The sequence below is a fragment of the Rhinopithecus bieti genome, unplaced genomic scaffold (genome assembly GCF_001698545.2).
Source record: "Rhinopithecus bieti isolate Rb0 unplaced genomic scaffold, ASM169854v2 scaffold_9919, whole genome shotgun sequence".
Lineage (NCBI taxonomy): Eukaryota > Metazoa > Chordata > Mammalia > Primates > Cercopithecidae > Rhinopithecus > Rhinopithecus bieti.
In genome coordinates, this window is record NW_016806411.1 from 550,173 (window position 1) to 577,953 (window position 27,781).

Below are 27,781 nucleotides of genomic sequence, written 5' to 3' on the forward strand. Positions count from 1 at the left end.
AGATCCCATTTGTCAATTTTGGCTTTTGCTGCCGTTGCTTTTGGTGTTTTAGACATGAAGTCCTTGCCCATGCCTATGTCCTGAATGGTATTACCTAGGTTTTCTTCTAGGGTTTTTATGGTTTTAGGTCTAACATTTAAGTCTCTAATCCATCTTGAATTAATTTTCGTATAAGGAGCAAGGAAAGGATCCAGTTTCAGCTTTCTACTTATGGCTAGCCAATTTTCCCAGCACCATTTATTAAATACAGAATCCTTTCCCCATTTCTTGTTTTTGTCAGATTTGTCAAAGATCAGATGGCTGTAGATGTGTGGTATTATTTCTGAGTGCTCTGTTCTGTTAGAGTTCTTTTAATGTCTTTGGATTTGGTATTAAGGTAATGCTGACTTCATAAAATGAGGACGTATGTTCTCTGATTCTATCTTCTGAGAAAGATTGTAGGGAATTGAAATAAATTATTCCTTAAATGCTTGATAGAATTCACCAGTGAACCCATCTAGGCCTTGTATTTTTTGTTTTGGAAGGTTATTAATTATTGGTTCAATTTCTTTAATATATATATGCCTATTCCGGTTGTTTGTTTCTTCTTGTATGAGTTTTGGCAGGTTGTGCCTTTCAAGGAATTTTGAAATTTAGATGATCAAATTTATGAGCATAGAGTCATCCATAATACAGATGCTCCCCAACCTAGGATGAGCTTACATCCCAATAAACCTATCATATGTTGGGAATATTGTAAATCAAATGCAAATAAGAACCTGATAAACTGGCCACAAGGTTGAATTCTGTTATTCCTGTATTCCTTTACTGTCTTTTTAATGTTCATGGGATCTCTTGTGGGGTCCCCTCTTTTCTTTCTTATATTGATAATTTGGGCCTTATCATCTTTTTTTCTTAGCCCGGCTAGAGATTTATCAATTGTATTGATATTTTCAAAGAACCAACTTTTGGTTTCATTTATTTTTTTCTACTGATTTGCTGTTTTCAATTTATTGATTTCTGCCCTAATTTTTATCTATTATTTCTTTCCTCCTGCTTACTTTAGATTAATTTGTTCTTCTTTTTTTTAGCTTCCTAAGGTGGAAGCTTAGATGATTAATTTTAGACTTTTTAAAATTTCTAGTATATGTACATTTTAGTCTCTTCTGTAGCCTGACTAGAATGAAGGCTTTCATCTTGATTTTTATTTCCTCTTTACTATGCACAGCCTCAACCAGTTGTCTGGGGTTAACATTCCATGTGTCTTCACTGTGGCAGAATCCTTGCAGGTGTGTCTGGAGTCTTGGTTTGTCTTGGCTGCCCAGTGGTTTTAATCAGCCATCAGCATTTCTAGTGCATAACAGGTGGGTCCACACAGAGAGTTCTGTCGGCTGTAAGTTCTTTGGACAGGAGCCAGACTTCAGTATTTATGGCAAAGAAGTGAACTGGCCTCTCTACTTCCTTAGTCAGTAAATACATATATATGTGTTTATGTTGGCCAGCCTATATACTGAAATATGCTAACTGGTGGTTCTCAGCTTTGACAGCATGTTGGAATCACTGGAGGAGCCTAAGACACTTGGTCCCCAGGCCACACCCTGAGCTCCTTATGGAACTGGCCTGGGGCCTGGACTGTGGTTACTAAAAGGTCCTCAGGAGGTTTGGAGGTGAGACCAGGTTGAGACTATTGTCTCAGACACTTCCCTGCCCTAAACCACGCTTCACCCATTCCAGTTTGCTCAGAACTTACGTGAGTGTCAGTCATTAAGGAATGAGAGTAAGGAGTCAATGTTAAGGCAATACCCCAGTACTGGTCGCAAGCCGAGTTCCTGGGTGCCCCCAGCTTCCAAATAAGTATGCTGCTTGAGTCACCTAGGGGGTCTTTCTGGGGCAGGAATGCTGAGGAGCCCCAAGAGAATTAAACAACTTCAGGAGAAAGATGCTGGGAAGTCTTGCCAAAAGCTTCCTTTCTGAACTTGCCCAATAGGTTACATCCTTAGTGAGGCTTAGTGCCCAAAAATCAGGAGACCCTCTGGTCCAGAGAGCTCTTCTCCCTCTGGTGCTTACAGAGATGGGTGGCGAGGGTTCCTGCAGGAGGAAAACACTCTAATTTCAAAGTTCTTCTGTTCCTTCAGCTGCTAGTTGGTAGAGCCATGAGCAGATGGTATGAGCTTCTCAGAGCACCTTGGGTAGGGACTTCCAATATGCACACCTGAAGTATAGACTTGGGGTAGGGGCGGGATGGTGGTTAAAAGTTCAGAGGCTGATGTTTCTTTGGTAGGTTGACGGAGGGGGAGAGGCAAGAGTGGCCACATTAGTGGAAGCAGAAGTGACAATGAGAATTTGGGGAAAAGATAATATTGGGGAAAACCGGAGAACGAACATGGCCTCGGGAGTCCCTGCAGGAGGACGAGGAGAGCTGGGTGTCCCATGAAAGGATGGGCTCCTGGAAATTCATCTGCACACACTGATGGAGAGGAGACCCCTACTAAGGCTGGAGAGCGAAGCCAGGGAATTCAACTGACCCTCGAGCATAACCGCAAGGGTGGCCTGTGAGGGTGAATGGACATAGCCAGGTGGCTGCTTTCTGCCTCCATCTCCCACTTCTCAAACATGCAAGTCCCAGGGGATTGTGTCCAGAATTCCTCAAAAGACAGCTCCTGACAGCCCCCACCCCACCTTTTTCAAGTGTGAGCCATATCTGTGAATGTGCCAGCTCAGAGTAGAGGCAGCTGATGGACCCCAGGGACCACAGTGCAGGCCAGCAAGCAGGGCAGAGTGTTCAACTTCCTTTCCCCTAACATGGCATTAAAATTTATGGGCAGGCTGTAGAATTGAAAGCCCAGGAACATGGAGCCTGTACTTCTGACCCAACCTGGCTCACTCTCCAGTCGGGGACTGCAGGGGCAATAGCAGCTCCTCTGGGGAACTGTGGAGCTTGCCCCTGGTGGGTGCCCAGGATGCCTGGGGAGGAAGGAAGGCTGCCCAGAGGTGCTGGCATTGAGGTGGGGCCAGGATCAGATGGAAGACACTCATTGTGGGCCAGGAGATGGCCATGCAAAGGCCTAGAGGTGGGAGGGTCATGGGAGACTGCAGAGCCCAGTGCAGGGCTCCCTCCCAGGGAGGAAGCAGGAGAGACAGGTGAGGCGGCCCTGGTTGGTGAAGGTTGGGGAGGCCATGCCTATAGGACAGTGGGCTGAGACATTCCAGAGCTCAGTCCCAGGGGCCTGGGCTTATGGTTACTGAAAGGTCTTCAGGTAGTTTGGAGGTGAGCCCAACCAATGAAATGGATTGGCCGTTGCTAGTGACCAGGGTCTTTGCAGACAGCATCTCTAAAGTGGAGGAAGCCCCTTGTCCCCTCCTCCTTTCCTTCTGGGCCAGTTCAGATGGTCTGGCTGATTCTGAGCAAAGCATGTTCTCTTTTTACTGCCTGTGGTATGTGCTTAACCATTCTTGGCTTCATTCATAGATCCGGACGAAAGACAGAGTCTTTGACAGCATCAGCCACCTCATCAACCACCACCTAGAGAGCAGCCTGCCCATCGTCTCTGCAGGGAGTGAGCTGTGCCTCCAGCAGCCAGTGGAGAGGAAGCAGTGACCCAGCCAGCGCTGCTCCCAGCACTGTGCACCAGGTCAGGAGGACCTGGAGTGGACTGGAATCGGGGCTGCAGGAACTGGGACAGCTGCCTATGGCTCAGAGCCTTCTTCAAAAGCTTCAAAAGGAAGGCTTCCTTTAAGGTCAAGTTTCGTAAACTTGGTTCTGAATTTCTCATATGCATATTAAAGGTGTACATACCTATACATCCTGTACAAAGTATCCCTCTATATTTATATTTTTTAAGACTAAGAAAGATGTAAGACTAATGTTCTGTGCTGTATGTTTTTAATGAAAAAAAATAAGTTTGACTGTAGTTGTCCAGGCAAAAATTTAATTCAACTGACCCATTCCACCAGGAAATGCCACTAGGAAGGTGTAGCCTGCAGTTTTACCTAATAAGCACAATTGGAGGGGAATAGAAGCACAGAATTGTGATGGAATTGCAAGGCGTGCTGCTCAGAGCATGCCTAGCCCTGCACTGAAAGCTATGAGATACTTGTTCTGAGGCATGACTGTGCTTGCTGGCGGGAGCAGACATCCTCCCTTGGCCTCCCTAGGATACCTCCTGTGCTCCCTGCACTGCACTCCACGTGCCTGGGGTGTCCAGCACCAGACGACTCACTGCAGCTTCACTAAAGAACAGGTGGCACTCCAGCTCCTCCGGGTCCTGCTGAGCACCGGACCCCACCACCCTTGACCCCAGTTGTGCGAGGAGTACTTGAGAATTCATTTCATGCCAAAATGGCACAAAATAAGCTTCACCAGCCAAGATCTTGGTTGACGAGTGCTTCCCTGTTCTTGTGCATCTGATGCTAAAATGGGTATTTGTAGAAGGGTGGCCAGGGCAAGTTCCTGTTTGCAGCTCCCTCTCGTCAGCGGTTGACTACAGGCTGCTTGTGGTAGTTGCTAGTAAAGTCCCCCTTCCACCTTATACAATAGGGGAGAAGCCTGTGTGACAGCAAGAGCAGGCACCCATCCCAGAGCTCAGTCCCGGAGACTCAGGCATTGAGGCTTCTGGGGCTGCATGTGCCAGAAGCCCAGGAGTCACTGGAATCCATTTGAGGTTCTGCCTCTGGCACGAGGGATGGGAGAAAGGCCTGCTGTCCCAACAAGGTTTCCCAGTTGCTGCAGGGAAGAGCTTGTGCCCACCCCCACTCTTTGTCTTGACTCCCTTTCTTCCAGGTAAAATACTGTCATTTCCTGAGGAGTTATTTGGTGTTAGAAAACTGGCAATGTTTATGGCTTTCAAATACTATCTCAGCTGAGACTGCCCTGTGATTTTCACAGATACCCTTTAAAGAATAGATGGATCCATTTGCTTGTTGGCAGCTTGGCTCTCGTTCTGGTGAGACCCCAACAGGGTACAGCACCCTGTAGGGCACAGGTCAGCAGAACAGAAAGACACCCTAAACATGTTTAGAGTTGGATAGTGATAAATCTGATCCTGTAAGGAGAGTTACAAGGAGTCTGAAAACTCTGGCAGATAATAATACTGCTAAGTTCTAATGCCAATGGTGTGAGCCCCATTTCTGCCTTGGGGTGTGTGTGTGGCCAGATGGAAGGATAGGTTAGAGCTAACCAGTGAGGATGAGTCAGGGCAGGCCCCAGCCTTCATACATGGGTTTCTAGGGGAGTTTTGCCTTTGAGAGTCCAATGAATTTGAGATGACAGTGAAGTCAGTGTTCTATAATGTTCTGCAGTGGATTGACACTCTGGAGAGTCTGGCACTAATGTAGACTGAGCTACTGTTTCCTGAAATGGTTTTGGCTTCAGGCATCATGTGGATACTCTGCTTAGTGATCTAGAAGCAGAGGGCTGCATGGGGATGCTGGCAGCAGCTGCATCAGGCTTCTGCCCCGAGACAGTGTTGATTTGGATGCTCTGAGAGCCGCCCTGCACATCTGTCCTCTGGGAGGCTAGGAGCCCTGGAGAGACACACACAGCTCTGACCCACCTGTGTGCGCCTGTGCACCACATAGAAAAATGTGCGAAATGACCTTCTTTCAACATTCGTGCATTCCCCATTTGTGAAAGGTCAAAATGCTATTATAACATTCAGGGACAATAGCAAAGTAGGAAACGCAAATTAGGAGCTGTGAATGCTATAACATTTGATATACTTTATTTTTCTCTTGGGGGGACTTGAATGGTAATCTGCAGCTTTAGTAGCTCCTGCTGTGAAGTCAGTGTCTAGTTCGATGGTGATAGAAAATATATATAATACTTTTTTTGCATGAGAATCAATTTAAAAATTCAAAGTATTGGAGTCAAATTTTTTCTTTTTAATATTAATTCAAAATATACATTTTAAATCTCAGATTATAATATTGGTTACACTAGAATAGTGCCAGTGAAATGAGCAGGCTTCAGACATAGCAGATGGCAGCAATTTTCTAATCTTTGTTCCCTTCCATTTGTAAAGCGGATTAGAGTGCACATTAGTTATCCCAACTCTTCCCTCCAGCACCGTGTGCTGGGCCATTCCTGTGAGCCTCACTGACACAAGGGGAAACTGAGGCTGGGGCTGGTGCCACACCTTGCTGGAGACCATGTTGTCATCTGGCTGCAGAGCCCTTCTGCTCACTCAGCATTTCCTGAGCCCTGCTGTGTGCCAGCCTGTGCTTTGAGCTCAGGATTCCAAGGCAAAAGCAGTGGAGCCTCCTCCCTGTTTAGCCTGGGCCCCTCTTCCCCACCCTTTCTCAGGCCACATCTCTGCCTGGGCAGGGCAGGGAAGCTGAACAATGAATGCAGTGGGAATGGCACTATACCTTGCGTTCCAGGGCCTCAGGCTTCTAGGGCACAGTCGCTGCTGCTGTGCTGGGCCACTGTGGCCCTGCAGAGTGCACCTGGGCCCTGCTGCCCCTCCAGTGGGCACCCCCAACACTTAACCCCAAACTCTATGTCTTCTGGGAGTACAAGGTGGGGGCCAGCAGTCCTAAAACGGCCCCTCTGCTCTTACCGAGTGGCCCTAGAGACCCCTACCCCCCTCCCTTAACCCCACGAATGAATCAGCTGTGCTTCAAATGACATCTCTGTCCCGCGGAGGCCGGCTGGGCCTCTCATGGGGGTGCTCATTGTGGTTTAACTCAGCTTTGATTCTTGACCTCCAAGGCTGCCTCTGAGTAGCTCACTGGAGAATCAGGTGGGGAGGTGAAAAACACCGCAGTCAAATGACTCAATCTTAAATCCTGTGCTTAAGACACCACTGTTGCTGCTTTTTATATCAGAAGCGCCCAAAGACTGGGCGTCCGCTCAGCCTTGATGAGCGAGCAGCTATTTTGTCAGGCCATCTCCAATGTTGGGATAATGGACAAAGGCCTGATTGGGCCATATGTGGCCTTCTTTAGGGCCTCCTGGAGGTGGAGGAGGTCGTGGGTAATTTCTAATGAAGAAAGGAAATGAGAAGCTGTGTGTATAGGTAAAGGCCTAACTTAAAAGGAAGGACAGGCTCAGGAAGGGTGGATCCTAAAGGGCCCATGTGCCGGGGGCACAGTGGACATGTGTGTCCGGCCCAGCCTCCATGCCTGGTACTAGGATTCTGAAGGTGGCCCCTGGCTCCCAAAATAAAGCTTTCCTTTTCAGTAGCATCTGAAACTTGGGCAGCTTCTTTCTATAAGCAATGCTTTAAGACGGACGTCTGGGTCCTCATTTCCTCCAAACTGGCTGCCACCTGAAGGGCGGTCACACATTTTTTTTCTGTTGGGCTGAGCTGGGCAGAAGCCTCGGACTGTAGGCGTTCCTGGGGCAGGGGCAGTGCTGGCCACGAGTAGATACCTCCATCCGGCCTCCACCCTGGCACACCCAGAACGGCATGGACTCAGGCGGGTTGCTGGAATTCTCTGAGCCTTGGTGTGCTCTACACTGCAGGGCTATACATGTTCCCAGCTTGAGGGAGTGCTGGGGATCGACAAATATATGAAACATGTAAAGCGCAATGATTTTCTAAAATTCTGCATTCCCAACGTGCCCATCCGTTCTCTCTTGCTGGCCCAACTTTGCATGCTGTCCATAAATCCCTTTCTGTGGACGGTGACAGTAGGATTGGGAGTGAGTAGGAGGATTGTGGAAAGATCGCAAAGAGGTCATTGCAGGACCTAGACAGACCTTGCAGTGGGTTTCAGAGTAATACTCAGGTTCTCCCGTGGAACTTTCAAAGTTGGCTCTAAGACAGATGAAGTGGACAAACCCACTCCTGGACATAGTGCCAACCTAGAACTGTCAGCTCCACAAGGATCACAGGGCAGGGAGCTTGGCAAGACAGCCCAGCTGGGGGCCCCGCTTTTCAGAAGAGGAAACTGGAGCCATGCAAGGGGCTGGGGATCAACTTAGGAAAGAGCACAGGACTCTCAGTCCTGGACCTGTATGTAAAGCTCACCCCCCGCTCCATGGAAATGGCGAGCAGTGCTTCCCTCCTGGGGTTCTACATCTGTGCTCCATCTTGAAATGCATAAAAGCCTGAGTCATTCAGATGGAAGAGGCAGTGTTTCTGTTTCCTCTGTCTTAGTTGGGGTTTCTCCAGAGGGAAACCCTGAGAGAGGACTTGAGGGTATATAGTTTATTTGAGTGAAGATCCCGGGAGTAGGGAGAGAAGGAAGCTGACGAGGAAGACATGCGTTATCAAGTAAGTTACCATCGTGTGCACAACTGGAGCCGAATCCCACTGGGGAACCCTGAGAGACAGAGCTGATACCCCAGAGTTAACCCAGCAAAGCGGGGAGACGGATGGGGTATTTATTCACCCAGTCTATCACTTATGGAAGGCTGTTTCTGGAAACAATTTCTGACTGGCCCTGCACACACCTGTACATGCTTCCCAAGCCGGGGAAGTCCTTGGGCCGAGAGACAGGCGTTCATGACAAGCAGACTTGGAGTGGAAGGCAGGCATCAGAACCACCCTGCGAGCTGGTTCAGACAAAGATTGCAGGCCTTCCCACCCCCTGGCCCCGCCAAGTTCCTGACTCCCTAGGTCTGGAGTGGGGCCCGAGAATTTGCATTTCAAAAATTCTCCAAGCAATGTTGATGCAGCTGCTCTGAAGTCTTGACTTTGAGAATCACTCACTAGTGAGAGTTTCCAGCCCTTACCTGTCTCTTATTGATGGCTTTCCCCCCTCTAATTTATAATTATGTTTTCACACCACTTCATGTCACAGATCCCAGTGTCCGTGCTGTGAATTTAAAAGTGGAGAATTAATAAGCATTTATAACTCCATGCAACCATTGCTGGCAGCTTAAATGCCATCTGCCAGCCACAATTTATTTATAATGGGGTTTATACATATTTATAAGTTTGCAAGCAACAAATGCACAGTTTTAAAACTGGCACATTTTATAGCACCCAGAAAAATTGCAACTTTATACCAGGACTTGTGAATGTGAATTGCATATGTATATACATACATGCATATACTTACATTGATTAAAAACGGATCTGCATCTCTGTACACATGCAGATTGACTCTGTGCTGTGCACCTTGGGACTCCTCCCTGGGCTTTGGTTTTACAACTAACTAGGAAGTCAAACAAACGTGAAGAATTTGGGAATTGGCAGGCTGTGGCATCAGCCATGGAGGATGGTCCTGGATGCTGTAGGATGTGGGATCCAGCACAAAGGGAACAAGAACAGGACATGAGGACCACAGGGGTTGGGGGAACCCACTGTGGGAAACGACAGAGAAGCCAGCAGGGGAAGACATGGAAAGAAGAAGGTGGAGGCAGAATAAAGATGAGAAGAAGGGAAGAGGAGGCTAAAACAAGTCTAGATTTAGACCTTTGTTCATGCAGCCATGCATAGCTGTCTGAGGCCAGCGGGGAAGGAGGAGAAAGGGAAGGTGTGGTGGAGGAGGCTGTGCTCGTGATGTCATGCTTTGGTGGATTCCCAGGTGCAGCTGCATGTACTTGGCACAGTCTCTTGGGGTTTCTGGCCAGCTTCTTGGGCTCATTTGCACATTAGTTAATATGTGGCCAATGCTGTACTGGAATCGTGGGATAGAGAAGTGAATGTATGAGGCCTCTGCCTGAGTTTATAACCTAGAAAGAAATAGACACACACACACACACAAAGGTGTTGGAGTGTGACAAGCCTTAAGGTAACCGTGTGTCCAAGTAAACTAGAACCAACAAGAGCGGAGTGCCCAGGTGAGTCTGGGGACTCTGGAGGCTTCGCACTGCAGGTGTCAGATACTGAGTGTTAGTGGCATGGAGGAGAGCGTGGAAGGCTCAGGATGGGGAGGGACAGCCTGGAGTTGCCACTCTCAGTAGAGGTGCTGGAAGGGGCGGGAGGTGATCCCAGCCTCCCTTCTTTCCTCCTCCTGGCTGTCACAGATGTTCTGAATTGATGAATCCCTCCAGCCAAAAACACACAGGCTCCTTCCCTAGGGCTGGAAAACGGTTCTCGCTGAAAAAGCACCAGGAATAAAATCTCATACAATTTTAGGTGACTATTTTATTGTCTCACCTTGAAATACTGCAGACGGAAAAACACGCGCATGGGGAGCTGTGGTCCCGAGCTTTGAGGTGATGAATTCCCACACATGTGGTCATTTTTACCATAACCAAAGTTTCTAACCACCAAAATCAAGTGGCAATTAAAACAGGCATTAATGGATAAATCCATCTTTAAATATTAATGGGGTTAATTTTGTTAACAACTATGTGTTGGTTGCAAGTGGAATGTTCTCTGTTCATTTGACTTTTGAATATAACTTGTTCCAGAATATTGTAAAATTAAGTATGTGAATGTTTCTTTGTATTCAGAATTAAACATTTGGTGTTAAAATCCCAGGATTAGGAGACAACTCCATGTAAATTTAATGTGTAATAATAGGATAATAACTTTTTAAAAAGCATTTGGATGGCAAATTATACATATTGACAAATGAATATTATTTGAAAGTTGTTTTGTTTCCATTAACTTTTGTGAAACAAAAAGAATTACGGTAACGGTCTATGTCTTGGCGTATTGCCAATTCACCACTTTCTACTTTATACTGGAACAGAACTGGCTTTTTGGACGTTCCTGAGGAGTGGAAATACAAAATGAATTTCAAGTTCTCTAATCTTTGTTCTATGACAAATGATAAAACCTAAGTTATCTGGTCAATGTTTTAGAGATTTGACAACACAGCAGGTGAAGAGAATTAGCTTAAATTCCCTCCTCCCTTTCGATGAATCCACGGCGATTCCTTCACTCTGTCAGGAAATGGTGTGGTTTCCAAGCATGAGCCCTTCATGATCTGTCTGGTGCATCTCTGTGCTCCTGGGATCGCCAAGTGCAGGCACGGCATCGCATCCCCCAGTGTCATCCTGTGACCCATGAGGGGAAGATGACACACCCAATTTAGGTAATGCTGCACTTCTTGTTATAATTGGTTATTGGAAAATGTGCCTTTATTATCAGAACAGTGGTGTGCGCATTTCTGATTATGTAGCTAACCTTTGGATATCTGACTTAGATACTAAAAACATTTGGGTGTTGCAGTTTTGCACTTGTAGATACAATTTAAAAGCATGAAATTGGTGATTTAATTAGATGTTTTCTATAAAATGCACCTTGTTACATTTCTGTGAAAGGGTCTTACCAGCGTGGAATAACTGGCTCAAGGGTTGAGAAAAGCAACCATTTTCTAAACAGTTAATTGTTTCAAGGACTATACATGTAAGTCTGCAGGCAATAAAGGCTATTGTGAAAAGTATCTTTCATTTGGATGATGGATTTTGTATTGCCTCACTAAAGAGAGGAGGGGAGCTTGAAACTTTTCTCTAGGAAGGAGGTATTGTCAGTGGTTCCCTGGGAGACTTTTTAAAAAACAGTTACAACAAAGCCTCGTCCCACCCACCAAGGCTGTGGAGTGAAAATGTATCCTGGCAGATGTACTCCTGGAGGACTCACCTTACCTTCTAGCACCAGGGTGGGCAGCTGTGTCCTCACTTGCGTTGGGTCATTTCATCATGAGTTGTAACAAGCATCGCTACCAGAACAGCCAAGCATTGGCCTCCTCTTTACATAGCACGCAGGTCAGAGAGGCTAAAATGGACCGTTCATATGGGAGAAAGCTAGTGTGCAAGGGTTGGCTCTGATTTATTCTCTCCTGCTGCATAAACAAGAGCAAATGGGGCAGGACAAGAGGTCCCATGTCTTTGAGCTGCCATGGCTCTTACAAATGTCTCCCTACCAAAAGACCACTCTCAAAACAGTATGACCTACCAAACTGGTGTAAAGAGCACCCAATGCACCGAAGTTTCATGAAAACACCACCTATGATAGTGGAGAAGAAGAAGAAAGGGGAAAGATTCTTTGGGGTTCTGCATGTGGTTTAATTCCTGAAATGCTGAGAAACACAGGTGGGTAGCAAGCCTGCAACAGTGCGCACCCCTGTAGTGGGGAGGGCGCCCGGTGAAAACAATAAAACAATCCCATCCCACGGCCTCCCAAGAGTGGGTTTACACGAAGGCTTTTGGTTTTATTTTATTTTTTTTTTAACAAACATACATCAGAAATAGTAAAGGTTTCTAATTGAAAAGAGATCTAATGCATAGTTTCTCTGCAGCACAGAAGACCACCTGTTTCCAAACTTCAAGGTTAGGGCTTTGAAACAGTCAGCTGCTAAATTATCTCCAGCTGGCTAGCTAGTTAGACTTATTGGAGCACATTGGTATCAAAGGTGATTATGTTTTGCATTTAGCAAATCAGCACAATTACTTTTTTGATGTATTTTTAATTCAGATTCCTCAAAAGTCTTGTTATTTCAAGGGAGCCTTATGTCACACCAAACACTGATACCTCCTAGTGGGAATGGCGGCTGTGGGTTCCCTAGTACAGTTAATGGATGAAGGCTGAGATACTTAGATATTGGGGACATCAGGGTTATGGAGCAAAGCGTTATGAACAATAGCTAGAGAGAGCTCCAAGGCTCCCAAAGCAACTCATAACTATAACACAGATAAAGTTCCAAAGTCATTTCATCACCTATGTGAAAATGCAATACTGAATGTTTTGGCTCTCCGATGCATTTTGTTGTTGTTTTATTTTATTCATTATTATTATTATTATTATTTTTTGAGACAGAGTCTTGCTCTGTCGCCCAGGCTGGAGTGCAGTGGCACAATCTCGGTTCACTGCAATCTCCGTCTCCCGGATTTGAGCAATTCTCCAGCCTCCCGAGTAGCGGGGACTACAGGCATGCGCTACCGCGTCCAGCTAATTTTGGTGTTTTTAGTAGAGATGGGATTTCACCATGTTGGCCAGGCTGGTCTTGAACTTCTGACCTCAGGTGATCTGCCTACCTCATCCTCCCAATATGTTGGGATTACAGGCGTGAGCCACCGCACCTGGTCTGTCATTTTCTTAATCCAGTACTTTAATGTTTTACTGTCCTAGAAATGCCCTGGGTTTTCTCATGCTATTTCACAAGAGGATACGCTAGTTTTCATTGATGTCAAGAAGGCAACAGAAATGCTCCTGGGGAAGATTTCCTTACAAATAGGTTTCATCTCATCAGTAACAAAAATTAGAAAAGTCTTTGGTCAGCCCATGGAGGTGAGTTAGCCTGAACCCACAAAAATGTCTCTTTATAAGAGCAACTTGCATCAGATGACAAAACAGGAATCAATTTCTCTTAGAAAAAGTTATTAATGTGTTAAGACCACTCTTTTAGGTTTTATTCAGGCAAATGCTCACTGAACCTCAAATACTTCAGGGGATTCTGATGTCAGCTTCCTTTGAAGGCTGGTTGGTTTTGTCTTTGTTTTTAAAGAGAACTCAACACGGCAACTATGTGCTTATTGATAGTTCTACAAACGTGTTCACTTTTCTTTCCATCTATTTGTATAACATGTACAATCCTTGGGGAAGAGCATGTACAAAAATGTCTTCTAAGTAATCCCTTTACAAGGTAAACAGACTGCTACAGGTTCAACTTATGTTGAAAAGTAAAATTACAGTATCATGTAGGCATTATTACAATAGATCACTTTGAAGAATGCATCAACTGCCAGATCACATTTTCTAACCTGACAATTAAACTTCTCTTACTGATAGTCACAGTCAGTCCCAGCTTTCAGGAAGCTGTGAAACTGCTGGTGGCCACAGCTACTCAGCTGTGACGCCCGGGGGATTACTGACTTGGTGCTTTTCTAATATAGAAACAAACTCAACATAGAATCAAAGTACTGTCTTGTGAACCTCTGCTCATTTCCTAGACACCTTCTGTTTCCTGAAGCAGACCCCTGCCCCAGTGGTATGGGAAGGTGAGCCAGGTCAGCCGTCTGCTTCTGCTGCTCACTCATAGGCTCTTTCTTTGGCCCGCCTGGGGGCACAAGCTCCTGCGTGATCTCGACTGGCTTTTCTGTGATTTGCAGAAACCTGAAAACCATCACATCATTTGACTTTGGGATATGATTAAAATTACGCAGGGACAAATGACTGAAAGGACACAGGACTGGTGTGGGTCAGACCCTCACATCTGGGGCCAGCCTTGGACAAGCCCTTTTTGGAGAATTTGAACTTCAAAAACTTGGTGAACATGAGACTTCATGTCAGTCTAAGGAGACCAGGGATGGCATGTCCACCTAGTTCACAACCATGTTCTTGTACCGGGGGTTCAGTCCGAACCCACTTGTATAACCTGTTACCTGTGTGTTGTATGGAGATTCTATGTATGTACCACATGGCAAACACCTGCAACACAAATTCTGTGTAACACAGAGATGTACGAATACACAAGCATCCATTCTATGCATAGGAAATGTAGTGTAAATCATCAAAACACCGTTCAGAGGCACATGGAGAATCACACAGCATTATGTAGCCCACGACCTTCCCTCTCTGTGAACAACAGGGAGGGTGTCTGGGATTCAGCAGAAGGCTGTGGATGATGTCAGCAGCTTAGGACATCTGAAAGGCTCTGGAGCCCAAAGCGGACAAGGTACGTTGTCTACACTGAAATGGGGTGGTGATTCCTCGGGCCCCCTCTGTAAGAGACGTCCACACTGGGCAGGCTGTTGGTCAAAGTAGGGTAGCTCTCCCGAGTCACAGCTCTCGACGGGCCCCTGTGGAAGCGATGCATGCAATAAATAAGAACACAGCCGCAGAGCAGGGCGCATGGAGAGGATCACTTGCAGAAGATCCCATTCTGAAGTGCTGCGTTCTTGTCCATGATGCAGGATGAGGGGGCTGTGTGGGGCAGGTCTTCCTTGACCTTCGGAGAGTGGGTGCTGTTGTTGCTGCTGCTTGATTTACTTCTGCTTGGGTCGAGCGCAGGCTGGATGGGTGAGGCGCGGGCCCCCCGTCCCCTGACCAGGCAGTTGCAGACCAGACGGAAGAAGGCCCGCCGCATCTCCTTGCTGGCCAGCGTGTAGATGACCGGGTTCATGGCCGAGTTAAGCACAGCCAGCACGATGAACCACTGAGCCTTGAAGAGGACAGGGCACGCCTGCACCCTGCAGGCCACATCGATGAGGAAGAGGATGAAGAGTGGAGACCAGCAGGCAATGAACACGCTCACCACAATCACCACGGTCCGCAGCAGTGCCATGGACCGCTCCGAGTTGTTGTGGTTGGCCACCTTACGGCTGCTGGACTTCACCAGGAAGTAGATGCGTGCGTAGAGGATCACGATGGTCACCAGAACGGCCGTGAAGATGCTGATGCAGAAGGCGATGTACTTCTTGGAGTAGAGGGGCAGGATGGTAGAGCAGTCCGGGAGATTGTGCAGGCAGTTCCAGCCCAGAATGGGCAGGGCGCCCAGCGTGAAGGCAATGAGCCAGCACATCCCGATCAAGAGGAAGACGCGGTGCTTCTTGTTGGCGTCGTAAGGCCTCATTTTGATCATCGTCAAGTGCCGCTCGATGGCGATGGCCAGTAAGCTGCAGGTGGACGCCCCGAGGGCCACGAACATACTGCCCTCTCTGAGGAACCAGACCGTGGGAGACAGGCTGAACGTCTTCTTGCCAGACATCAGAATGTTGACCTTGTAAGCGATGCCGGCCAGCAGGTCGCAGAGAGCCAAGTTGCCAATGAAAAAGTACATGCGGTTGTGAAATTTATTGTTTTTCCAGATGGCAATCAAAACCATCAGGTTCTCTAAGACGATGAAGCTGCAGATGACCAAGAAGAGCACGGTGGTGAGCGTGCTGGCCTCGGAGGCCTCCTTCAGCCTGCCCGCCAGCTTCCCCACGTACTGGTAATGTTCCCGCAGGGTCTCATTCCCCCGCGCAGGCTGGAGACGCGGCGGGAGGGCAGTTGCCATCTCTGGGCATTCACAGACGATTAGCCCCAAAATCCACGAGAGGGCGCTCGAGGAACATTCATTTCAAAGGGAAGCAGGGCTGAGGCTCTGGCTTCTTTCAGCAAAGCGTGCAGGCCAGACTCCAGAGAGGGCGTTGAAAAAGGGCTCCTGCCAACACATAAAAAGAGGGAGAGACCATTGATAAAACGATCGCCGCCTAAGGGGCCACGGCCACGCTGTTGGAGAAAGGCATGAAAAACGTGGAAGTATTGGGATGGCTGGCCACGTCAGGCTGCACAGAGGGTCTTCAGACACAGGCTAAGTTCCTAAGTGATTGGGTGAGACCATGGGAAGCGATTTGGTGTCTGGAGTTGCAGGGAAGGGAAATTCAGTGCATGAATTATTGAATCCTGTGACAAAGATACACAGACCCAAATACAGCTTCCATCTGGAAATCTCCAGGCACTAGAAAATGCTAACTAGTCCTCATCTAGGGCACGGGAGCTGGTGACCCATTATCCCAGTTACCCAGGGAAAAGCAAGATTTTCTCAGGACCAAAAAGCAGGATGGAATCTGAATGATGCCTGTTCAATTTCCAAGACCTCCCTGGTGAGTTTCACAGTGGTATCGTGGGAAGCTCCCTCCCTTCCCAGATGGCGTCCTCTGGATCCAGGCCCAGAAATCAGGTCTGAATGGGCTGTAGGTTGGCCTGGCAGAGAGCCCTGAGGCCTGACCATGCGGTCATTGAGGGACCAACAGTGCAAGTCTGGGCAGTGCCCATGCAGACACCGCACTGGTGAGCAGCGAGTCCAGGACCCAGCGAAGAAGGAACATCAACCTGCAAAAACGGGACCTAAGTCTACAGAGGATAAAGGAAGGACAGGAAAGCAGTGACAATCACACTCACTGAGTCTGGCTTGAAATTCAGAGCCCTGAATATCAGATAGAACTACGTGGGAGCATGTGAGCCAACAGAAGCGGCACATTTGGGAGCACTGCAAGAGATAGAAAGTGGTAAGTGAAGGCCTCGATGAGTTCTGAATTCCAAACTCTTCCCCCACCAGACCTCAAACATTTGCACTCAACCACACTGGTAACAGGTAATATCAATCAGCCTTCTGTGATGTCGATGATGCCACATACCCAACTATCAAGGTAGAAACCGCTTTCAGTGGACTCATTTATTTTATTTTATTTTTTATTTTATTAAAATTTTTTTTTTTTTGAGACGGAGTCTTGCTCTGTCGCCCAGGCTGGAGTGCAATGGTGCAATCTCGGCTCACTGCAACCTCCACCTTCTGGGTTCAAGTGATTCTGCTGCCTCAGCCTCCCAAGTAGCTGGGATTACAGGCACCCACCAGCATGCCTGGCTAATTTTTGTATTTTTAGTAGAGACGAGGTTTTACCATGTTGGCCAGGCTGGTCTCAAACTCCTGAACCTCAAGTGATCAGCCTGCCTCAGCCTCCTGAAGTGCTGGGAGTAAAGCGTGAGCCACTGCGCCCAGCCATCATTTATTATTTGAATAGTTAAATATGTAAGTTCAAATGAGGCTAATTTAAAAGAGCCCACTGTGTGTATCCAGTGATTTTTTTTCTTTAACTTTTACAATGTTTGAACCACAGCCCTAAATTTGCTTCAGAGACACATGAACCACTCACCAATACTACGGGCTCTGCATTTTAGGGTGTGATAGACTGAATCTCATCCACCCATGAGTTTATTCCCAGGTACAAATCAGTCCCTTGAAGATCTGGGGCTTGCCTGGTTGGGGCTGAGAAGCAGAGGTGGCTCCAGATGGTTTCTGTATCCTCGTGACCCTCCGTAGTGGTGGATGCTGTCAAAGTCCTCTCTCTACATCAATTTGGGGGTCCTGCATTTTCTGAGATGGCCCCTTGCTTCTTTGCAAAGATTTTTTTCCAGTGTCCTGGAGCGTGAAGGTGTTAGTTGTTCTGGAGACCACAGGGATGGGGGCTGGTGGGGGGTGGGATGTCCGAGCTGACGTCTGTGCTCTGCCTGGAACTGCCCTGACCCCTCCCAGCTGCCGCCTCCTGAAGTCACAGAGGCCTTGGGTCGAGGTCAGCTGGAATGCCAAGTGCTGGCAGAAAGGCTTATGTGTTGGTCAAGGCCCTCTGCTAACTGCAGAAAGAAAAAGCAGCCAAGTTCCAAGTCGGGCTGATGATGCAGGACAAAAGGGGGTTGCCTGCCCAGGTCTCTCCCATCACTCATGAGCCATGACAGGCAGTGCAGGGCCCTGGGCCTGCCTCCCTGAGCCCCGAGCGTGGCTCATCCACGCCAGCCCTACTTGGCTCCCCATTCACCTGAGAAGAGACCATGTCTCACCTGTAGGTTCTCCTGGAGGTGAACAGGACAGTCCAGTGGGCAGCCTTTCCCCCAGCCCCTCCCTCTCTGCCCTTTCTGATTTTTATTTAAATATTGCCCATCCTTCAAACCTCAAGTCCAATTCTACTTGCTCTGTAACATTTTCTGGAATCATCTCAGCTCTGGTGACTTTTCTCTGATGTGGCCACATTCGAAAAGGCAAACTGTCTCTTTCAGTGGGGCAGGACCACAGGCAGCAGCATTTTCTGAGCATTGAGCTTCTCCTTTCACACAGGGACCTTCCACCAAGGGTAAGTCCACAGTACCCTCCCCAGCGTCCTGTACAACGACGGGTGCTAAAAAGATACTGTCCCTTTAGATTTTGTTTGTTTGTTTGTGTGTGTTTGTTTTGTTTTGTTTTGGGGACGGAGTCTCATTCTGTCACCCAGGCTGGAGTGCAGTGGCGCGATCCCGGCTCACCAAACCCTCCACCTCACCACACCCTCCGCCTCCCGGGTTCAAGCGATTCTCCTGCCTCAGCCTCCTGAGTAGCTGGGACTACAGGTGCCCACCACCACGCCCGGCTAATTTTTGTATTTTTAGTAGAGACGGGGTTTCACCATGTTGGCCAGGCTGGTCTTGAACTCCTGACCTCAAGTGATCTGCCTGCCTTGGCCTCCCAAAGTGCTGGGATTACAGGTGTGAGCCACCATGCCAGGCCTAGTATTGCTTATTCTTTCTTTCTTTCTGTATCTGTGAGCAGGGACTGGAGAATCAATATTTCTGATTTTCACTTTGCTGGGTTTCCACCCTGATCAGGGGCCTCTCGGGGACACACGTGCTGTGCCCGGCATGCACCCTGGTATGAAGCCAGGTATGAGGACAACCTGGGCCCTCAGGCGGTCTCCTGCCACCTCCGTACCATTGCACAGTGCTGAGGGGGGCCGCAAGGGCTCTGCCATTTCCCACATGAACAGTCACTCATGTTCATGGAAAAGGCATGGAGCAAAGGCAGTCTGTGGGAAGTGCCCTGTGCCAGCATCCTCCCTCCCATAGCAGCTGGGGCCAGAGCCGTCACCATGCTGCCAAACGGATGACCTGCCCGGCTCACACTGCAACTAGAGGGGCCTTCACCTGGCAGACAGACAGCTGTCCATGACACCACAGTGTCCTGGTTTATCCCACAGCATCGCTGGGATACCCACTCCAGTATGTGGGGCTTCTGGGACAGAAACTGACAAGCTGCAGACAAACCTTGGTTCCAATCAGTGATGCCTGAGGCCCCTTGTCCCCCGCTCAGGTAGGGATTCAAGCACATCTCCATGTTCCTCATCCTTTTAGGTAACACTGGCATATTGTTATAATTCAGACTGTTCTTGTACTACCTCAGTTTGCCTCCTGTGCCTCAGTTTCCCCCATGACAACCTGACCCTACCATTTTTACTTGTCCTGTCTCCTCTGAACCTTCTCCACACCTTTGCTTTTGCCATGCATCCAACAGCCAGATCTGGACTTGCTCCCAGGAGTGGAGAGAAGCGGGTGAATAGACCCATGGCTCCACAGGCTCATACAAAATTGAGCAGAGCAGAAAACAAGCAAACAATTAAAGACGAATAACCAGCAATAAAATAACGCCAATAAACATAGTATAAGATTTGCCAGAGACCCATCAAAACCAGGAATCTTGAGGGCAAACATATTTTCCCATTAATGTTCGATTTATCATTTCCCTTATAATTAAATATTCATCCCTCAAGAAGCATATTTGTCCAGAACATCTTTTGTTAAATATGATTCTCCGCATTTTGCCTAAGTGGAAGATATCTGGCGTCTTTAGAATCTAAAAGCTCATTTTCTCTGGATTATCAACATTTACAAAGCAGGCCTCATCCCAAGAGTTAAGTGCTGGGCTAAAGGCCAGATTGATTTTGGATGCATCTACACATTATTGCACACGGTTAAAAGCATCTCATGGACAAGAGTTCCCCTCCGCTCCTGAGGGGTACCAGCCACAGACCTCAAGTTTGCTGGAAGAAAGCTCGAAGCCCACCCCGGCCTGAGGCTCCTGGAGTCAGCGAGCCCTACTCAGGGCAAGAGGGGAGTCAGCCACTCTGGAGGATTGGTACTAACACTGCCAGGGACTGCAGGAGTACTGGGCACTGCAGGCACCAGCAGGCCTGGGAGGCTGCCTGCCCCACCACACAGAGATCAGTGAGACCAGTACCCAGGCCAGCAAGAGGATGGGCTGGACCCTGCAGCCTTCCTTGTGCCCCTCCTAGTCACCACCTGTCCCCAAGCATCACCACTACCTGGGCTAGGACTCTCCCCTAGGTGAGTTTAGCCTGCTTCTGACCTTCACATGAATGAAACCCTGCAGGATACAGTTGTGTCCATTGCTTTCCTCTCCCCAAGATGCTTGTGCGAGTCATGCACATAGATGCACCTGCATGCTGAATAGTCCTTCTTGCTCTCATGGTGTGGGCACATACACTACCCTCTATTCATTCTTGTTGATGGACATGGGGTAATTTCTTCCATGGCCCATGTGTTGATTATCATCGGGTAGCACTGCTGGGATTGATTGAGGATGTTCTCTTGGCGAACACATGTCCATGTTTCTGCAGGGCCGATGTTGATTTGTGAGCGGTGTGTTGGTGTCTGGGATGGGCTTTAACCATGACTTGGAGGCACTGGGCTTCCCAGACCCCAGCCATCTCATCTTGCCAAACTGGTGTGGGGAGGAGGGGTGGCACCCAACAGAGGGCAAGACTGATGCAGTATTAGTGTTCACTCTTTGCTGTATTCCAAAAGCAAGTGTCCAGAGCTGGCAGTGACGTTGTAAATTTGATCACGGCTTAAATTCCACCTGAACACTTAGAAATAAAGCCAGATGCTGAGACATGTTGCTCTTTGCAGACTAGTTTTGTATATATTCAGAAAGCTGGGCACATTACGGAAGACACAGGAGTACGGACAGCTGCAGAGTAGAGACGCTCCTCCTCATTAGCGGTGGTCTCTAACCCATACAGACACTGACGCTGGGCTGCTCCCACTGCCCACCTCCATGGCACGTCCTTGCCTAGATGTTCCACTCTCTTCCAAGTACTGCACTAACACATCTCCCTGACCGACTGGCCAGACCCTGCCCACCACCCAGCTCTTCAAGATACTTAAGTATTTGATTGTCTGCATCTTCAGTCTTTCCATGTTTACTGAAAGACACTGCTCACATCTGAGCTTCCCTCAGTTCTACTCAATAAACAGCTCATTAGCTAAGAGTTTTCATGTCATCCTCACCAAGCTGGGATCATCCAGCCTACCTCAAAGCATTTTAATAGCAACACTTTTTTTTTTTTTTTTTTTTTGTAGAGAAGGAATAAGACACCTTCAGAAGATAAGTCTGCAGTGAATGACCCCAAGTTAGGCCCTGCTAAGGTCAGAGGTGCCTGCCTTCCCCCCATTCTCAAGGAGAAGCATCGCTGGGGGAGGGTGAGCCAGAGAGAGGAGGCCGGATGGATTCCAGATGTGCTTTCTATACTAGTGATTCGCTCTCTCTACCCATGTCAAGTTGAAAAATAAGCAAACTATAAAAGGAAGAAAAAGAGAAAAAATAAAGAAAATCTTTCCACAGTCTGATCTCCTTCCCAACACCCTCCTTTCTCTCTCTGCATAAAAGAAAAGCACAATAAGATAGTAAGATATTTCTCTCGGTCAGATGCAGGATGCTATATTTTTAATAGGCACGTACTCCCAGGGAAATTAACTAGTTCATCCTCCAAATTGAATTAAAACACCAAACATATGCCAACAAACAAAATTTCTTGGAAAGCAAGATTTTTTAAAAAATTTCATTTAAAATAACTTAAAAAGGAAATGAGTTGGCCGTTTCACAGCTCCAGCAAAATTTCTTTGCTAATGAGTATTTTCCCTTGCTCTGGATTTCTTGGGTGACCCCACTCTGCTTTTGGAGATAGTCCATTGCAAAATGCATGCTCACACACCCGGCTGCACACGCTTGGCCCATTAATGCAGCTCCCCTGAGAAATAACAACTGTTACAGACAAACCAGGTGAGGGCTTTGTATCTTTTCTCCCTTCGCTTCTTCAAAGCATGCAAGTCAGTGCACTTCCCTGGTTAGACTTACTCCTTCCTGGTGGCTTTTCCCCAAGTCCTTCTCCATCACAAATAAGGCTGGGACATTATGAGCTATCTGGGCATAGTCCAGGGAACCCCAGATATGGAGGCTGTGCCCCAGGAAACTCAGGCCCCGGCCCTGAGCATCTGCCTCTGTGAACACCGTCCTGAGCTTGCAGACTTGTGTGTGGGAAGGCAAGTGCATCTGATCCAGGAGGTGTTTGACCCCTTTGCCTGTCCATGAGCGTTTTAAAACCTTCTCCCTTCTGCTGCTTCTTCATGACGGCATAGGATAAATGACTCTCAAGATTTCCGCAGGGATGAATCCACAGGGATGTGGAAATAGGCTCTGTGAGAGGGCTAAAGGCACATTCAAATAAGAGCCATCCTGCCCACGAAGTCAACCTGAGATCCTTCCTACCCCTTCCCAAAGGGGCAGTCTCACCTGGTAACTCGGCATGTGTGCCACCTTGCACCATGGACATAGCACACATGGCCCCACAGCAGCATCTGCCTTCTGAATGTACACAGGAGAATACCAACGCTAGGGGAGGCGGGGGGGCCACTTGTCCTTAGTCACAGAGCTTGGAAGAGGCTGGACTGGGCTGGTGTCGGTGCCATCTGATTCCAGGATGTCACATTAGGGATGAGCTCTTTGGGAGGCTGCCACTTTGCCACTGGTTCTTTGCCTAGGTGGTGACAAGAGATTCTCTGGCATGTTTTAGAGACAAACTGCCTCGTGCTTCCATGCCAGCATGTCATGGAATGTCAGAATGTCATTCTAGGGGCATTGAAATATCTGGAAAATTTTGAAGCCAGGAAAATGGAGCGGCATCTGCAAGGCCAAAGAGCACCACCCATTGCTTGAGGAGCGGGTCCTCGCCTCGCTGTGTGAGCTGACCCCAGCCCAGCCTGTGGCGCAGTGAAGAGCCACTCACTGCGCACCAATTTGCACTGGATAATCTCATCACTGATTTGACCCAACTGGCCTAGCGTCTGTTACAGACACAGACTCAATTCCTCAAAAATAGGATTCAAAAAAGGGAAGGAGACTTTATGCCCAGTAGCTATAACAGTAACATCAACTGAAACGTGTTATTAACTGTAACTAGATACGATTCCACTCAGTCTATTCTTTTTCTTTTTTCTCAAACATTATATTATCTCCAAAAGCTTAAGGAAAATCTTAAGGCAATTAATTTGGCAGAAAACATATGGCAGAGGAATCATAGGAAATGGCTCTGAAACTGATAAGAAAGGAATTAGGAAGCCAAATATGAAGGAACAGAACAGCTCATAGAACCCACAGCACCCTGGTTCCAGCTAAGGTAAACAGACTGCATCAGGCTGGTGGCCTGGCTCTGGTAACACTGGGGAAACAGTACAAAGTCCTGGCAGTTAAAGGGTTCTACAACAAGGCAACCTCCGATTTTTCAAAATTGTGGCATGCTCAAATTCTTTTTTTGGTAATAAAAATATATCCACAGTATATAATAAAAATATATATACAGTACATGTATTGAGGAAGATGAAAGAGATACCATGAAATCAAGTTAGTGTCATTATTTCCAGAAAGAGGAAAACCAATCCCTGAATTCTGAGAAATCAGATCCTCAGGCCACTATGTAAAGTTTCTTCTACAGGAAACTGTAGTCCCTACCCTTTGCATATGGTAGAAAATCAGAGACTCATGCATTTGAATACAAATCACGATGATAAAGAGGAAAACGGCATTTTCAAAGATGAAGACTGGTTGAGAAATCATTCTCTCTAAATCTTAGAGGGAGGCTCTTAAGAGCTAGCTTCAGTTTGTATCTCAGGTATTAGGTGATGGGCGTGACTTCAGAGGCCCAAAGTGAGTATTTACTGGTTTGCTAATGAAAAAAGCCTGATGTGTGGTTCTTCTCCTATGGCAACAAAGTTATTCAACCTAGCATTGAGGTCTGCATCAATGAAATAATACTTTACAAATATGAACACTTGCACAACTCCTCAAGCACACACACACACACACACACGCCCCGCACCATCACTATCTCCTCAACCAACACCAGCCCTGGGCATGGCCAGCTATTCTTGTTAGTCATATATCTGCAGAACATAATCCTTCCCTTATACTTTCTAGGAATTATATTTTTCTTAACCATGCCTGCAAAATTTTCTTCTATGAATAAAAAATATTGAAAAGATAAATTATGAGTATGTGGTCATATACAAAGTCTGTGACTTCTAATGTCCAGATTTTAGAATGATACCTAATTCTGGAGATCTCAGAGGTCCAAGTAGGAGTGGGTACCATGTATAGGGTGGGCCTCCATTTAAAAATAACCTTCTAAAGCGCTCTCTGTTCTTGCAGCGCCCCTTTCCTTAGTTTAAGGGTCAAAATGAGGTGTGTTCCCTTTAAAATCCAACAAGAAGTTCCTTTCTTATACCTAAATATAAAAACACCACAAAGAAATGTGCCATTGGGAGTGTCCAAAGCCAGAAAGTCAGAGGAAGAGAGAAAGAGAGAAAGAGAGAAAAGAGAGAGAGAGAGAGAGAGAGAGAGAGAGAGAGAGTATTGGGAGACTTAAAAAGCCCAAAGCCCCTTCTCTAGCTGTTATCTCACGAACACAACGTACTGATTTTTCGTGGGAACCTCATTATTGCACTGTGGGGACTTCGTCTTCCAGCACCGATTCTGACGGACCTAATTGCCTTGTTTGAGAAATGTTAGGAAAAAACTGATTTTCCGGCGAATATTGTTTAAAAGAATGATTTTCCCAGGCTAACGACCACAACCCTCTCCCACGTCCAGCGTCCCCAGCCCCTGGCACTGCGGGCGCCTAACTTTTTAATTGTCCAAGGAAAACGACTGATGGAATTTCTCCACAAACAGCCTCTCCACTTTCATCCAGGTATTCAGCTTCCAGCCCGTTGTAAACGCTCCGGGAGCGGTGGCAAAGGCCTCCTCCGCGTTCCTGCAGCGGCTCTGGGGGAGGGGTGCTGATGTGGAGCGCTCCGGCCGCCGCGGCGCGCCCAGGTCCCCGTCGCGCCCGGGATCGGTGGGGATTTTGTCGGAAAGGTGGGTCCTTAGGCCCCCAGCCCCCCACCCGGGTTCTGCGTCCGCGCGCCCCGCCCGGGCCCGCCGCTCACCTCCGTCGGCTGAGGGCGCTGGGGCCACCGGCATCCCGGCGGGTGGCGCGCGACGGTGCCGGGGCGCCCGGTCCTGCGCTCGAATGCCAGCTGGGCTGGGAAGCCCGGCAGTCTCGGGGCTCGCGACGTCGTTCCCGGGCCGGGGTCCTGCTCGGTCGCGTCTCCGCCGCCTTCGGGTCCCTGAGTCCCGTCCCTGTCCCCGAACCGGCTCCCTCGGCCTCTGCCCGAGCTCGTCAGAGGACCAAACCTTTTCCAGCGTGCCCGCCCGGGGGCGGGACACACCCGCTCCCGCCCCTCCTCTTGCCGCCCCAACTCCCGCCCCTCGTCCCGCCCCCGCCCCCGAACCCGGCGCTCCTCCAGCCTCCCCACCTCCGGCTCAAGCAGCCAGGTCTGCGGGCGCCCAACCCGCCCCCACCCTGGACCGCTTCTCCCCGACCCCGCCAATCCCCTAGGATCCTGCTCGCCCTTCGGCCCCTGTCCCCAGGCCGGCCTCTAGACCCTGCCCTCATCGGGCGAGCTCCAGGTGCCGACCCTGGGCGCCCAGCGACCCGGCCGGAACAGGCTCGAAACCTGGTCGGAGGTCTGGGCTTGGGCGGGCGCCTGCCGCGCTGACAACGAGTTTGTTTGGGCCGATTCTTAATAGAATTAATACTATCATTATCGTTGGTCCCAATCCTGACCATTTCCTTTTGTAACTGGCCAACCACCGGCTTGGGCTTGTAGGTGGGCGGCTGGCTCCGGACAGCGTTTTCGTTTGGGCTTCCTCCTTCTAGGCACTGGTCCCCTCCGGCGCCTGCCTGGTCCCTCTCCGCGCTCTACCCCCAGGCACGCAGAGACTTGGACTCCAGGCGGGGCAGCGCTCTCCCCTAGCCCCTGCTGGTGCACCAGCGCCCACTCCGGCACAGAGCAGCGCCCCTCCTAGACCGGCAGCCGGCGGATCTCAGCCCCCACGCGACCCCCTTCCTCACACAGATTTGCCCCTTTTGTGTGGCAATAATAATAATAATAATAATAATAATAATAAATCTATATGAAGGCTTCAAACAGAAGAATTCCCAGAGAAGGAACTGCCACATTTTCAATCAATGGCAAAGGCCATGATTAAGGTTGAATACAGAAACAACCTTAGAAGCTTGTAGAGAAAGGAAAAAAATAAAGAAAAAGGAGGAGGAGGAAAAGGAGAGAGGAGAGAAGCGGGAGGAAGAAGACGAAAAAGGAAGGAGAGGCCTGTCATCCGACTGTACATTCCTAGGCCGGCAGGATTGGGGCCGCAGGGGCCGCTGCAGAGAGTTGAGGATTCTTTGTGCAAAGGCCGCTCGTTACTTTCTGTCTTTCGCCCTCTTGCCTCCAGAGGATGAGCCCAGCGCATCCTTCCCTTGGAGCAGGGTGCATATGCTTATTTGGGGTGCAGTTTGAGCGGTGAAGGGCACTAAGAGTGGAAGTCGGGGGCACTCCTGTTCCCTGCAGAGAAACGCAAGCCCTCAGCAATTGAGCTGAAGCAGGCAAGTGACCCTGCCTGCTGAGGCTGCCGGCCCTAGAGGCTCTGGCCCTCAGGAGCTGGGGGACTTCCCAGCGTTTCGCCTACGCCATTTTGCCTGTGTTACTCTGGAGTCTCCTGGCACTGCAGCCTTCCAGCTTGTTCAGAGTGTCTGGTGTACGGCTCTGAGAAGCCACTTCTGACCCAAGTTTCATGTGGGCCTGAATGTGCTTCCCTTTGTTGGACTCCTACAGCATCAAGTCAAGAAAAGAAGGGAACACACTCCTTTGGCATTGGTCGCAGCCGGGATAACAATACAGCATACTGTGGCCACTGTGTCTATACTCACCAAAACGGTCAATAGGTTCATTAACACATCTGTTCAATTAGTTGCTTCCCATGATGAAAAATTTACTGCTAGGTTACTGGCTGAGGGTTGTTTTAACCGGCACCCAAGTCTCCATTCCTAGAGAAAGTCAGTTACCCTGATATAACAGAGCAACCTTGAGGTGTGGTGATGCCTCCAAAACTAGTCTCCGGAATTGGAGCCCAGAAGCCCTGAGGAGTCATGTGGCTCTCATGCTTTATGGCGGGTTTCCCTAAGAGAGACCCGGGATCTGACCCATGGCATCACTGAAATTCCTCTTTCAGTGAGGCTCCATTTCCCTAAAGGTCCCTGTCCTCAATGGGTCTCCCCACACACGGGCCTCTCACTTACCCACTGCCCCACCCCCATCTGCTGTCCTCTTCCTGGGCCTTAAAGCTCAGACACTAGACTCTGACAAGGAGTCCTCCATGCCCCCGTAGAAACCATCTTTTCTCACCACTCCTCTCGAGAGAAACAGCCCTCCCTACAATTCTGTTGAGTAAGTCTCCCCCCTGCATCCTGGTTCACAAGTGAAAGCAATTGAAC

At 48.5% G+C, this 27,781-nt stretch overlaps 4 protein-coding genes across 4 annotated transcripts in view; 1 reads left to right on the top strand and 3 right to left on the bottom strand.

The window, feature by feature from the left end:
* Positions 1–11,268, top strand: part of SHC3 (SHC adaptor protein 3) — a 174,186-nt gene extending 162,918 nt beyond the window's left edge. Inside the window, exon 13 of the mRNA XM_017876177.1 lies at positions 3,449–11,268. Coding sequence (XP_017731666.1) covers positions 3,449–3,577 — 129 coding nt within the window. The 3' untranslated portion in view covers positions 3,578–11,268. The remainder of the gene's footprint in view (positions 1–3,448) is intronic.
* On the bottom strand, positions 8,842–9,533 carry LOC108532238 (uncharacterized). Its single transcript, XM_083287444.1, is given in 1 exon segment — positions 8,842–9,533. A coding segment is annotated over 1 exon segment (660 nt). The 5' UTR covers positions 9,517–9,533; the 3' UTR covers positions 8,842–8,856.
* A 601-nt stretch (positions 11,269–11,869) lies between the features above and the next one.
* On the bottom strand, positions 11,870–25,679 carry S1PR3 (sphingosine-1-phosphate receptor 3). Its single transcript, XM_017876175.1, has 2 exons — positions 25,392–25,679; positions 11,870–15,969 (listed from the first exon to the last, which is right to left on the bottom strand). The coding sequence occupies exon 2, from the start codon at positions 15,820–15,822 to the stop codon at positions 14,686–14,688; it is 1,137 nt and encodes a 378-aa protein (XP_017731664.1). The 5' UTR covers positions 15,823–15,969; positions 25,392–25,679; the 3' UTR covers positions 11,870–14,685.
* LOC108532259 (uncharacterized protein C9orf47) lies at positions 24,883–27,083 on the bottom strand. Its single transcript, XM_017876209.1, is given in 7 exon segments — positions 24,883–24,953; positions 25,087–25,161; positions 25,163–25,227; positions 25,392–25,611; positions 25,890–26,010; positions 26,012–26,122; positions 26,977–27,083. Coding segments are annotated over 6 exon segments (696 nt in total). The 3' UTR covers positions 24,883–24,953; positions 25,087–25,089.
* Positions 27,084–27,781: the final 698 nt, after the last annotated feature.